General features: G+C 37.2%; 1 protein-coding gene across 1 annotated transcript; it reads right to left on the minus strand.

The window, feature by feature from the left end:
* Positions 1–6,371: 6,371 nt before the first annotated feature.
* Positions 6,372–8,247, minus strand: LOC112189619 (acid phosphatase 1). Its single transcript, XM_024328959.2, has 3 exons — positions 7,806–8,247; positions 6,800–7,009; positions 6,372–6,712 (listed from the first exon to the last, which is right to left on the minus strand). The coding sequence occupies exons 1-3, from the start codon at positions 8,207–8,209 to the stop codon at positions 6,535–6,537; spliced, it is 792 nt and encodes a 263-aa protein (XP_024184727.1). The 5' UTR covers positions 8,210–8,247; the 3' UTR covers positions 6,372–6,534.
* Positions 8,248–13,708: the final 5,461 nt, after the last annotated feature.

A 13,708-nucleotide genomic window follows, 5' to 3' on the forward strand; every position in this document is an offset into this window, starting at 1 on the left:
CCCAGTGGAGACCTTCTTTGGCGGATGCAGGTACTTGATACAATGGGATGACCTTTCAACTACATGTCTTCTCCATGAAGAATCATTTGGTATCGGTTACTCTATGCAGAAAACTAGTAACTGAATTATTTACTAAAAGAACATTTTACGAAATGAGAACTAAATTTTCTTTCCATATATTATTGATTATGTTCACTGTTGGAAACTGTAGTTCCTGAGAGAGAAAAAGTTCATTCAGACAATTCCTCCGGTAAAAGTTGAAGATGGTACCTGAAGTTTAGTTTGTATTCTAAACATTCAGGTCATATGTATGTATATTACGGGACATCTTAACCGTGTATTCCCCGAGGAGCATCGGAAAGAAATTCTGCGTTACCTATACTATCATCAGGTGCATATAGTTTTTAACATTTATTAGCACAATTATGACCAAAATCTTTCCATTTCGATTTGCAACTGTATAAAGATTAAAGAATCTAATCTTTAGTGTATATTTCGGGTACTTCAGAATGACGACGGTGGCTGGGGACTACACATCGAAGGTCACAGCACCATGTTCAGCATAGCTCTCAGCTATATTTGTATGTGTATTATCGGAGAAGGACCTGATGATGGGGGCCAAGACAATGCTTGTCCAAGAGCTAGAAAGTGGATTCTTGATCATGATGGTGTCACACACATGCCTTCTTGGGGAAAGACTTGGCTTTCGGTAAGGATACCAGTAATGCCAGGGCACCCAAATCTTTTAATTTGTTCACCAAATGACGTTGATCAGTACCTTATTTCAAATAAATTATGCTAATTTAGACAAAATTGGACTATTTGGTGACTGTCAGTATTCATTACACATATAAGTTATATTTTTGTCCCGAGGAGGAGACTAGTTGCAATATGCTTAAAGACTCAAATGCTGTGCTTATAATTGTACGAAAATAATTTCTTGTAGATACTTGATTTGTTTGATTGGTCTGGAAGCAACCCTATGCCCCCAGAGTTTTGGATTCTTCCTTCATTTCTTCCTATGCATCCAGGTAATTAATTCCCTCTGAAAGTAGTAAGTACTTTTTTTGTAAGTACGGTTTTTTTGTTTGCCTTTAAAGTTTACGGTTTTTCTGTCAAGACCAGCAGCTTTGGTTTGACCAGCAGCTTTGATTGATAACTTGATAAATTGGAGGTGGTTTTGTAATTGGAAGATCTGCGTAGTATCTTTTGCTTTAACAGATGTTGATGGACCTACTGTATGGATAAATGAGTTGTACACCTTTGTAAAATTAACCTATACATTGAAACATGGACACAGTTCATGCACGCAGGTAGAGATTGGGGAACTTAAAGGAAGGTTGACGGAGGTTATTAGCAACTGTGATGCAGTGTGCAAGAGAATATTCGCAGAAGGACCAGAGTCTCTTCGGTCATCTGTCAAGCCATTAGTTATCTGCACCGCACACCAAGAACACCAATCTTGATTGAGTATTGTGCAGTGATGTGCAGGATTGTCAGGTGTAATGGGGGTTGCTTATATTCAAGAAGTTGGGAAAGCCAACCTCTTTTTTGAGTTAGGCTAGCTTTTAATTAACATTTTTGTAGCAATTATGAACAAACATGAATACTAATTGCTAGGCTAGCCTTGTAATAGGTGAATTGGGGTTTTATTTTGCCCATTTTGTAAATTGTTAAGGATGATGATTTCAGATATAATAGCCCAATATTCAAATCACTCTTGTCAACTATCGAAATTTCAATTTATAACAGCAGCTATATATTTTGTGGACATCATCCTCTTTATAGAATGTGATGTCTAGATATAAAGTTGAAATCAGTTTTAACCATAAAAACTGATATCTAGTAATACAGATACATCAGTTCCAAAATGAAAATCGATGTTACTGAAATATAAAGACATCGATTTTTTGTCGAAAACGATATGTTACTGAGTACCAGACATCAGTTCCACAATGGAAATCGATGTTACTAAAATATACAGACATCGATTTTTTGTCGAAAACGATATGTTACAGAGTACCAGACATCAGTTCCAAAATGGGACCTGATGTCTGTAACAGTACCAGACATCAGTTCCAAAATTGGAACCGATGTCTATAACAGTATCAGTCATCGGTTCTTAAATCAATAACGATGTTAAAACGCAAACTTGTGTTGTGTAATCTATATTTCTTTAAGCTTGAAATACAATAAAATGTGGGTTTAACAATAGTAAAGGATGTAAGTTTGTTATCATTTAAACCTATTTACATCGGTTTATAATAAGGAACCGATGTCTACACGAATACTAGACATCGGCTAAAAACCGATGTCTGCATTTTCCGGATCTTTCTCATCACCCACAAAGACATCGGTTGGGTTTTTGTTTCTCATCGGTTTTTGACCGATGTCTGGGGCTATAATTCTAGTAGTGCGGGTTTGTTTTGTTCAACCCGGTGCACTATTCTATGGTGTAGGGTTTATTTTGCAGGTTAGAATATCGATTAATTGTCGTCGAAGCTGAGGGGTACGTTCAGTAGCGTGGACGTCAAAGGATAATCTTAGTTTTAAGTCTTCCGCTGTGTAGTGAGTTGTGGTGGGTGTGTTTACTTATTGAATTGTCATTCAGTTTAATTTGTAAACTATCTGTAATGTAATATGTGACTCTAAAGAACGAGTCGGTATTGACATTATGAGCTCAATTTGTTTAGTTGCTTAATTTAAATGAAAAATTTGCTATGTGTTCTTCATGTGCTTGTTAAGTTATCGCATTTCAGATTTGAATTTACTTATTCGAAATTCGGGGCGTGACAACTGCCATGCCACTTTATCTAGTGAAGCATTATCATTTGTGGTTGGAAGCAATAATTCATGTGAAGTTTGGAAAAATTTGTGGGTGAGATATGGTGTCTCTTCTAGAACAGCCGCTATGCAACTCCAAACAAACCTGTACACAATTCAGAAAGGTAATGATACCATAGACAAGTATTTTCAGCGTATCAAAGACATTACTGATCAGTTAACTTCTGTTGGTATTCATATTCCCGATGAAGAGATTATTATCATTTCTGTTAATGGCCTTCCCTCTGAGTACATGACTATCAAAATTGTGGTCAAAGCTCTTATCACAACTATGTCAATGAACAAATTGCATTCTCTTTTACTTGATGAGGAGTCTACTATTGATCAATCTACAAAGACTATGCAGAATAGAATGCCTACTGTTATCAATTCTAGTGTCATTTCTAGTATACCTACTTTCAATCACTACAACACACCAATCACCTCTAATGTGCATCACTTTAATGCTCAATCACCTAGTTCTACTACGCACTTTGGGATACCACAGAATGACATGATCTCAAGTGCTGCTATCAATGTGCCTAATGCTGCCTCTATTAATGTGTCTAATGCTGCCTCTATTAATGTGCCTAATGCTGCCTCAAGTTGTCAAGACATGATTCTGCGTTCTACCAATTTTGGTGCCTCTCAGACAATGCCTAATTCTGGATACATGTTGAATAACAATGTTGGTAATGGAAACTACTTTCCTGAACCTACCCTTTCTTATGGCTATGCACCTCAAACTGATGGTTTCATACCTCAAAATGGCACCTTTATAACTTCAAATGGGAGATTCACGGCTCAGAATGGTGGTTACACTCCTGGTTTTCAACATAACTACTCTCAGCAAGGTTTCTCTCAGAACAATGTGTCACAACAGCAAGGTTCTCTTTCACAACAACAGGGCTCTTTTTCACAAGCTCCAAACAACAACTCTAAGAATGGTCCAACAGCGACAATAACTTTCAGGTTACATTATTACACTCAAGCTCATCTCATCTTGATTCTGTTGTACCAATTGATACTTAAAGATTTCCAACATCCAAAATGGAAATTAAACTAGAAAGCTCTGGGGAATCTTTCATAATTGCATATGAAAGTGGAAAGGATCCTGTGCATGATGTTGGCAGCCAAATTACCATCGTCCCTTCCAAAGATGGTATCCTTTATGCACAAGAAGACTCATATCATAAGGAGCCTATGGTGTTATCTGGAGATGGTTATGAGCTCAGTCAGTCCACCGTGCTAGAGTCATCTTTGCAACCTAGGACAAATGCTGCAACAAGAAATGGATTTTCTGAAATTGAAAATGACAAAGGTAGTAAACTGGAAGTGCTTTCAAGGTTTGAACTTTCTCCAAACATAGTTGGCAAAGGTGGCGAAAGCAGAACTCTAAGTCACCAAGACTACCTGAAAACGTCTCTAATCGCATGAATGCCAGTACTGAGCAAGCCGAGGCACAACCTCAATTGGCATATGGTCGGGAAACTATGGAGCTATTGAGTAAAAATCTGATGAATTGTAGGCAATATTGTCAGCCTATACAGCTATGGCCATCACTTCCACTTATTCCTCCATGTTGAAGTTAGTACTTGGACTGCTATCTTCATCAAAGACATGTACTCTTGACTTTCCAGCAGATTTGAGAAGCAACTAAGGTGCAACTAGCAGATTAGTTTACAAAGGATTGTGCTTCCACCATATCAATATATTTGTGACAGCTTGATGATTGCTCCCCCTCATCAAGCTGAGGAGGGGTGTTTACAGTAAAGACTTGATTATATTTTTACGATTGTAATTCTTTTGTAATCTAGCTAGGTAACTAGTGCAGGTTAATTTTCTGTTGTTACTCTAGAAAGGTTGCTAGGGTGGTGCACAGATTGTTGATACGTGATACTAATTTGTGCATCTATCAACTTGTATAAATAGTAGCCGCTAGGACCACAATTGTATTCATTCAGTCATTTTCTAAATCGAAATATCAATTTCTTCTGCATTTTCTTTCTTTTCTCTAAGAAATACAACTATAGAGCTATTGAGTAAAAATCTGATGAATTGTAGGCAATATTGTCAGCCTATGCAGCTATGGCCATCAATTCCACTTATTCCTCCTGGTTGAAGTTAGTACTTGGATTGCTATCTTCATCAAAGACATGTACTCTTCTTCGCAGCATACTTGACTTTCCAACAGATTTGAGAAGCAACTAAGGTGCAAATAGCATATCAGTTTACAAAGGATTGTGCTTCCACCATATCAATATCTTTGTGACAGCTTGATGATTGCTCCCCCTCATCAAGCTGAGGAGGTGAGTTAACAGTAAAGCCTTGTTTATATTTTTACAGTTGTAATTCTTTTGTAATCTAGCTAGGTAACTAGTGCAGGTTAATTTTTTGTTGTTACACTAGAAAGGTTGTTAGGGTGGTGCACAGATTGTTGACACGTGGTGCTAATTTGTGCATCTATCTACTTGTATAAATAGTAGCTGCTAGGACCACAATTGTATTCATTCAGTCATTTTCTAAATCGAAATATCAATTTCTTCTTTTGCATTTTCTTTCTTTTCTCCAAGAAATACACAAAGCTTTCAATAACCAATCACATAGTTTGTTAAATAGTTGCTTAGTCGGAATTGTTGCAAGCTTGAATTCCTAATTTCTGAATGCTCATGCCTTTAACTTGTGGGTTAGTAGCCCTAAATTTATGTTTTGCCCCCAAATTTGTTTCATTTAAATGCGATCAACGTTCATATTAAATACAAAATCTATAGAAACTATAGACATGGGGAAGAAATATATATACTTTTCTCAGAAAAAGTAAATGTGATTGAAATGCACTCACTGATTAATTGAAAATGATAAAACAAAGGACTGTGGACAATCGCACCAGCTCTTATTTTAATAATAATAATAATAATAATAATAATAATAAAACTCACTAATTGATTCACAAATGATAAAACGAAGGACTGCTAATACTAGGGCTGTCACTCGGTCGGTTCGAATCGGTTATAGGTATTACCAACTTCAAAACCAAAGCTTTCGGTTTCAAAATTGAGTTACCAATTACCAACCAAAATTTTCGGTTTTTAATCATAACTACCAAATTCGGTATTTCGGTTTTCGGTATTACCAACTTTAGAACAACTAATTCTTTGTAATTAAAATTAGAACGAACAAAACTAGGTTATTCAATTTTATAGTCGTAAACTTTGTACTCATCTCCTAATTATAGCTTTCTTTTGTATATATGATATCAAGTTTGAGTCATTTTCAATAAAAATAGGTTATTTAACCATCTTTGACTAGGTTATTTAAAATACATGTACTATTAATGTAGTATATATATGTAGTAATATTCATACTATTATGAAAATTTTTATTTTTATTTCTTAATATACATGTATGTGTATTGAAAATCATAGTATATAAAGCTAAAATTTAGATAATCGGTAGATTCGGCATTTACCAAAACCAAACCAACTTTTTCAGTAATTTTCGATTTTGGTTTTATCGGTCTCGGTTACCAAAAAGTCGGTTTACCAAACTTAAAATATCGGTTGGTATTCGATCGGTTTGGTAATTACCAAACCAAATAACAGCCCTAGCTAATACTATTACATTGCCGGCCACGAAGGACTGACTGCTAATGGTACTATCACATTAATGCCGGACATTCAACCTAGTGAAAGAAGACAAACTATTGTTCAATTAACTAATGTAATACATTGGATCAGGCATCTTGAAGCTCCTGTTGCCAACATTTGTTCCCAATAGATCGCTCCATTGATCACCAATGTTCCCAATTATTCTGTATCCATTCTCTTCAAGCTTCTTTCTCTCAGATGATTTATATACGACTGCTGTTTTACCAGAGTAAGATGAATCCCTGCAAGCAAAGAAGAATATGTTAATTATCAAAAATCTAAAGCTCAATTTGTACCATGAAAAGATACTAGAGATTTATGATGCTTACTTCAGCACAAGCTTCACCCAAGTGTGATATCCAACCTTCTTGAGATTGGTTTCTGTGACACTTCTTTGAGATTCTCCTCTTCCCGTTATGAATGCAACCTTGACTCCAAGAGTCAATAACTTCTTGTACAGTTTAAGACTTTCAGGCAAGGCTGGGGCTGTGCCTTCCAAGACCCATGCGCCGAATGTAGTGGAATCATAAGCCTCTACCCTGAAATTTCAAAAATACATATAAGGGCTAGCTGACCCTACGATGACATATATCTATTGCAGCAAAATTCTTAAAGAACCATCTGATATGGTGTACCAAATGCCAGTAACATTTATTATACTCATCCTCACTACCCAGAAAACCTATCTCTCTTCCATAACCCCTCAAACTGCACTTAACTCTCAGACTCCCAACCGACTCATAATCCAAAAAACACTCATTTTTCCAGTTGTTCTCCAAAACCTATCATGACTTCTTTCACCTTCTCCTGCTCGTCACACCACCAACAACCCAGTTGTTCTCCAAAACCTATCAGGACTTTCACCTTCTTCTGCTCGTCACACCACCAACAACCCTTTATGGATTGTTAAAAGTAATCAATTTGAATCATCCATATCATGAAAAATAGAAATGAAATTGTATAAAATTAAAAATTATACGTGGGATGTAATGAGGGCTAGATATAGGCTGTATATAGCCACAGCTTTTGTCAATGAGTCATGTTCACTTACTTTATTCGCTTTCTGTTATTATGAATAGAGTTTTTTTTTTCAAACTATCTTTTTCATCAAACGTACGTGTATAGATTTTTTCAACTAAAGGTAGTGACATAACCAATAAAAAATTTAAAATCTTCATGTAACCAAAATTTACATCTTTACTAAGATGTGTCTTAGAAATAAGTAGCAGTCTGCATTGGTTTTGAAGTGATTAATCAACCTATATGACCAAACATCTCACCAGAAAGGGCAACAATTTTTCATAATCGAACTATAATTAAGAAAATGGGACTTACCCAAATCCATGGTGAACATAATAAGGCAGATTGGAGAGACTAGTCTCATCTATGTCAAAGATCCACAAATTCTTGTCATCCTTGGTAAGATTCAGGCTCTTAGCGTAGAGATAAGCCTCATACGTAACAGCTTTAGAGTCTTTTCGGTACTGGTGGCCAAGCATGTAGTGCCCTACATAGCCTTCACAGGCAGCTGGAACAGTCTCCCAGTCAATGATATTGTGGGTTTCCACTCCCAGTCGCCAGCTGAGGCACGAAATGCCGGGGACGTGGCTCCCACGGGAACCGGTTTGTGGCCGGGGGAGATGAATCTGGTGGGTTAAAGCATCGTCTGAAGCTTGGATTGCTGATACAAGTGTAACCAGGAGGAAGACAAGAAGAGCTGGCAATATTTTCATGATCATGATGTAACTGTTTGTTGAGTTCTTGCTTATAGAGGAAACTTTTGTTGATCTGAATTGCCGACCAATCTGTGCATTTTATATAGGGTTTATCAACCCAACATGACCCTAGCTTTTCAGCTATGTGCATTTTATATAGGGTTTATCTACCCAAAATGACCCTAGCTTTTCAGCTATTCACGTGGGTGCCCCTGACTAGTTATGAACCAATGGTGCTATCTTTCGGAAATGAGATTAATATAATGATGGAAAAAACTCACAAACAGTATCTGAACTTCAAGTCACTAACAACTTTCGTACTTCAAGTTCAAAAAAGATCAGATTTGTACCTGAACTTTTGACCCCGACCATATATCAGTATCTGGGAACAGTAAAATAGTTAACAGAGTTAATTTTTGAAGGGTAAATCTATCATTTCACTGTTCATCATCTCCAAAACTCTCCCCTCTCTCTGCAAACCCAGATTTTTCATTATCTTCTTCATACCTCACACACACAAACCCAAATCGACCAAAGGAGAGGTGAGAGGTGAGAGGAGTTTGTGGTGGATGGGACGGTGGCTATTGAATAAGTGAAAGGTTAGTTGATAGTGGTGATGAGGTATGAAGAAGAATAAGGAGAAATCTGGTATTGTAGAGAGAGAGGGGAGAGTTTTAGAGATGATGAACAATGAAATGATAGATTTACCCTTCAAAAATTAACCCCGTTAACGATTTTATTATTCCCAGGTACTGATATTGGGTCGGGGTCAGAAGTTCAGGTACCAATCTGATATTTTTTAAACTTGAGGTACGAAAGTTATTAGTGACCGATAGGTAATGTACTGTTTGTGAGATTTTCCCATATAAATATAATGAACACCTATAACATGTGATGATTGTGATTGGTCCACATAAGTTAGGAGTAGTTGGGAGCTCGACGGGTTTTATCCTTATAATTGATGTCGTTTGCTAGAATAGACAATTTCATTCACAATTTTAATTCTACACATGTTATAGTAATTTTACCAAAGAATTTCTAGTTTTGTTCTGTCTCAATTGTCTCTTTGGCACCTTTGATAGATCTTCGATATCTTTCTATGGCTTAGCCAAACTCTAACCGCACTTATGCATGTGATGGCTCCTTAACACCGATTTATCTTTTTTGACGTTCTCTTTTTGTCATTTTGCTGCTGCGGCGTTGCTCTCTCCTTGTCTTTGGTGATTTCATCAGGGTCTTCTGGACCTGTTGAATTAATTCTTTGTTTTATTTTGTGCTAGCTAACCTCTTTATTTTGTGCTAGCTAACCTGCTAAAAAAAAAAAGCTCGAGAGCCTCTCTCTCTCTAAAAACTAGAGAGAGAAACCAGATCTCAAATTCAAACCTGCCTCCTCCCCCACTCTCTCACCCAAATCTTGATCCTTCTGGATCTAGATTGATGGTGGAAGAGTTGGGGGAGGCCATACCAACTCTGACTTGTATCCAATTTCTCTCCATCCCTACTAATCTTCTCTTTCATCAAGCTGTTCCAGCTCCTTTCTCACCCTTTTGGTGATTTTGTTACCCTCTGTGGTGTAGTTCTGGCTATGTCCAGCATGGGAGGACTCTGTTCCTCGTTTTTTCTCTTCTTTTCCTCTCACTGTCAAGCAATTCCATACGTTTCTAGGTCAAAATTTAATCAATCCCACAACACAGCTCCTATCTCTACCCACAACCACCAAGAAGATCCTTATGGCTGCGACCAAAGTTTTAAATCTCTACGATATTTCCGATATATCCCCCGATATCTTTTTTTTTTTACGGACCGATATATCTAGGGGTAAATATCTTATCTTTTACCGTTTCTGCAAAATTTCTCCGATATCGTCAAATATTCCCGATATATTAGATATTTGCGATATATCCCCGATAAAGTGAAGAAATATCTGTAAAATTTGAGGTAAAAAAAAAACTCAGTAATTCTCTAAATGAAAATCTGTGTGAAGCAATGTTCTAAAAATCGGCCTAGGTGGTAAGGAACCAATCGAATTTTGGCCTAGGCGTTGCCCTTAGGCGCTAGGCTACTAGGCGGGGAATAGGCGGGGGTTAGGTGGCCCTAAACCATAATTTATTCTATATTTTGACTATTTTTATATTTATAATTAATTTTTAGTCTTTAAATATATTTATTTATATTATTATAGGTCATAAAAATAATTTAAAAATTAAAAAAATAAAAACAGCCTAGTCCCCGCCTAGGCCCCTAGGCGCTAGTCCCCGGGTTACCGCCCGACTAGCGCCTAGCGTTTTTTAGAAGCTTGGTGAAGAGAGATCTCCTAAAGGCAAATCTGACTATCTGAATGAGGATAAATCCCTTCAAGGTGAATCTAGGTGAGTAGAAAATCCCCTCAAGGCAAATCTAGGTGAGGAAAAAAATCCCCTCAAGGCGAATCTTTACCCCGGAGAAATACCCACAAGGCGATTTTGGGTGAGAAGTAATTCTCTAAAAGTCTAAATGCAAATATGTTTGAGGAGAGATTTGGTACTATGTAGTCTATGACTATGTCTGTAACTCTGTATGTAGTTTGTAACTCTGTAGTTGAATAATAGAAAGAAAATAAAGCCATAAAGGTTCAATTATTCAAATGAGGCCAAATGACATTGCAAAAGGAAGTCAAGGAACCATATATGGATGACATGATGAGAAGATAGTGCAGAGTACGGAGTATTAAATTTTAGCTATGCATCTTGAAAAAGTGAGGAATAATGAAGCTACTGTGTAGTCTATGAGTGTATAGTCTGTAGTTGAATAGTATAAATAAGCTAAAAGTTCAAATGCTAAAGTAACTATCAAATGGAATAGGTATATAGATCTACTTCATGTTGCAAGCGAGCCGCTTGATAATGGCATTGATCCACTTCATGATTGGATTATGCCTGCACACCTCGATGATAAAGCTGGAAGACCTCTTCCACAAGTTGTAGAAACTGCAACTAATGCTGGAATCAATGTAGAGAGAGTCTTATCTGAAGAAGTTGTTAAAAACCCAGAAGATAATTCAGATAGTGATGATGCGTGGGGTGGTACAGTAACTCCAAATAATTCTGATGATTGTAGAGAGGGTGGAAGCGGAACAGGTGGTGGAGGTGAAAGATATGAATATGGACAATTTTCTATGGATGGAGGATTCCAATTTACCTGTGAAGGTAATTTTGATCATGCCACCCAAGATGAAGACCACGGAGTGAGAACAGTTGGTCATGGTGCTAAAGAGAAGACCTGATATGGGAGGAGGACTAGAGGTGCAACTGATGATCAAAGTACCTCATCTGATGTTTTTTCAATTGCCTTAAGTTTTGACTCCATCAGTTTAGGCACAGAGCGCAGTGAGATCTCAAATGAATATCATGAAGGCAACAATCAATTTGGTTATGATGCTTATGGATATAATCAATATGGAGAAATATATGATCAGTCATCCAGTTGGGTTCTTCCTTACCCTTATAGGGGAAACAGTCGGCAGCTCTAAAGAGATCTATAACTATCATGTTCATCACTACAATTCACACTATATGAGTCATATATCTTGGTCTGATTATTACATTTTCGTAGACTAGCGAACGGCTTTTCAACCTCCTAGAGTCTCTTTTTGGATGTAGATAAAGTTGACATTCATATGTATTTATATGTAGTTCTAAATTTCTAATAAATTGACTTTTTTCAAAAACGATATTTTTGTACTCTGTATCCCCGATATTTCTGATATCTCCCTTCTTCAAAGTACCGATAGATATGAAGATACCGATATTTAAAACCTTGGCTGCTACCACAAAGTGCATGTCACTTACCTAGGCGAGTATGGGTGCTCACGCATGGGTTTTTCACCCCCATTCTCCATTGTTATTGTTACTGTTCTTGTTCTGGTTCTATGTCCTGGATCTATGATCCTTGTCGGCAGCCATGGTTACTACTTGGTCTCGTTGGTGGAGAAAATGATGCTTTTGTGAGGAATATCATTCCTTTGGTTGTTGGTTCTCCTTTGATCTGTATTTTGAAATTGGTTTGGCATTGGTTTATCACGACGGAATTTTTGGGTGTTCTGTGTCCGGCGGCTCCTCAGCTACTGTGTGTGGCTCGAGGCGCAAACTGGGCGGCTGCAACTAGGGTTTCGGTAATGGGCTGGGCTTCTCATCGGGCCTATGTTTTAGCTTTTATTGTTTTAAGGATTAATTTTCTGATTCTGGTTCTATTGGAGCTCAGGAGAAAATTAATTTTCCTTTTTAGTTTTGTCTGTATAGGCCTGTCCATCAAACTGGTTAGGTGTTTTCTTTTTTAATACCCATTGGGCTAGCTTGGGGCAGCTTAATTGATCCCCTCTTCAACAAAAAAAAAAAAAAAAAAAAACCTCCTGGTTCGTATTTTTCACTGTACCTGGTCGCGTTCGCAGCTCTGTGACACATTATATTCATTCTTTGGTGGGGATTTTGGTGGCGGTATTTGCGCTCGTGTATCTTTGCTCTGACGGCGGTGTTTCTCTTGTCTTTGTCAACATGCAAAGGTAGCTTGTGGCTATCCTTTGTCTGGTTTGGTGCGTGTTACTTTTTGCTATAGCCATTCAGAATTTCAGATTATGGTGTTATGACTTATGAGGACTCTCAGTTGAAGGAGCGTTGTGCCATGCTCGTTTTGGTGCTTTTTGGTGGTTCTCGCTGTTGAATATGTTGGGTCATCATTTGGATCCGGCGTTGGATTCCAACTTAGCATTAGGCTCGTATTATTGTTCCAAGTTGGGTTTGGTTATGTCATCCAGATCGGCTTTTGCTCATGGTCCAAGTTCATCTGAGATTTGCACTTATGCTTAGTGCCTTGTCAACCTACTTTATTTTAGTTCTTACTTTTGGTATATAATTTCTCAGAGTTATTCTATGAGAGTTTATTCATTAAAAAGATATGAACGTGTTCCATATGTCACATCAATCAAATATTTCTATGCTTTTTCAAGATAGAAGATGATTGAGGACCCATCTCATGCGAAGAAAAATTAAAAACCGACTATCTTCTTTTGACCAAGTTGTGAGGAAATATGCACCTTTTAATAGATTTTTTTTTTTTTGGAGAATGATACCTTCTAATAGTTGGGAAAAAGTGATTCAGGAGAAATAGCGTGAATCAGTAATGTTCATATAGTTATTAGTTGTTAAGGATTTTGTAGTCACTCATTTTTTATTTTATTTTTTTTAGAATAATATAGTCACTCAGTTAGTTAAAATTAAAAGAAAGAATTTTAGGTTATAGTCACTCATTATGCAATCATCAAACACTAGTCTTCATCCCCTTGGTTCTTTGATTGATGGTTGTGCTATATTGATGGCTAAATTTCAAATTGTCAAGCTAGCTCACATCTTTAAGGAATGCAATATGATTGCGGATGCCCTTACCAAGAATAGCATTGATCATGAGCTTGGACTAATCACCTTTGATGATCCCCCCATTCATGCTACCCAAACTTTCTTAGATGATCTTTCTGCTGTAACTAGAGCTAGG

This window comes from Rosa chinensis, chromosome 2 (genome assembly GCF_002994745.2).
Source record: "Rosa chinensis cultivar Old Blush chromosome 2, RchiOBHm-V2, whole genome shotgun sequence".
Taxonomy (NCBI): Eukaryota; Viridiplantae; Streptophyta; class Magnoliopsida; order Rosales; family Rosaceae; genus Rosa; species Rosa chinensis.

Coding starts and splice junctions, on each gene's coding strand:
- LOC112189619 (XM_024328959.2), bottom strand. CDS start 8,209: ATGATCATGAAAATATTGCCAGCTCTTCTTGTCTTCCTCCTGGTTACA. Junction 7,010..7,805: donor TATGTTCACCATGGATTTGG/GTAAGTCCCATT, acceptor TTGAAATTTCAG/GGTAGAGGCTTATGATTCCA. Junction 6,713..6,799: donor TGGGTGAAGCTTGTGCTGAA/GTAAGCATCATA, acceptor CTTTGCTTGCAG/GGATTCATCTTACTCTGGTA.